General features: G+C 44.9%; 2 protein-coding genes across 2 annotated transcripts in view; one reads left to right on the top strand and one right to left on the bottom strand.

Moving 5' to 3' along the window:
* LOC119589177 overlaps positions 1 to 554 on the bottom strand; it is a 57,061-nt gene that overhangs the window by 6,329 nt on the left and 50,178 nt on the right. The gene's annotated exons all lie outside the window — the stretch shown is intronic.
* LOC119589174 overlaps positions 75 to 554 on the top strand; it is a 1,216-nt gene continuing 736 nt past the window's right edge. Inside the window, exons 1-2 of the mRNA XM_037937769.1 lie at positions 75 to 135; positions 297 to 456. Coding sequence (XP_037793697.1) covers positions 124 to 135; positions 297 to 456 — 172 coding nt within the window. The 5' untranslated portion in view covers positions 75 to 123. The remainder of the gene's footprint in view (positions 136 to 296; positions 457 to 554) is intronic.

The raw sequence follows: 554 nt of genomic DNA on the forward strand, positions 1-554 counted from the left end.
CGTTGTAACTCTACCAATGACGTCACCATAGAATCAGCCTACTTTGGATCGCGTATATAAGCGTGTGACGATCCTAGTCAGCTGTCAGTCGTCCATCCGGATTCCTCAAGTCGAATATTCATCATGAAGGTTGTGGTAAGGACTCGCTGTGCCTTTAAACAGTCAGGTGTTCTTTTATTTGTATTCTCAATAAGCATAAGGAAATAAGACATAGGACAATTGAGATCGATTTGTGGTGCGTTCTCCATGGGAGAATATGTTTCATATATCTGATGCACTGTTTAATATCGTAACAGCTGATTCTCGCTCTGGCGGCCTGTGCTGCTGCCATGCCCTCTCGTCAGCCTGGCTTCGTCTACTCCTACGGCCATCCATTCGTCCACTCCTCCTACCCCGTCGTCAATTCTGCAAAGGCCCATACCCCCGCCAGCACCGTCTCCCTCGTCTACAACTACGGTCAGTCTCATACTGCAAACATGTTCTCATTTAAATGTATCTCTTTTCTGACAATAAGTCATTTTCCTTTTTCAGTTGAAAGTTATTTCACAATGCTA

Source organism: Penaeus monodon, chromosome 25 (assembly GCF_015228065.2).
Source record: "Penaeus monodon isolate SGIC_2016 chromosome 25, NSTDA_Pmon_1, whole genome shotgun sequence".
In the NCBI taxonomy this organism is placed as follows: domain Eukaryota; kingdom Metazoa; phylum Arthropoda; class Malacostraca; order Decapoda; family Penaeidae; genus Penaeus; species Penaeus monodon.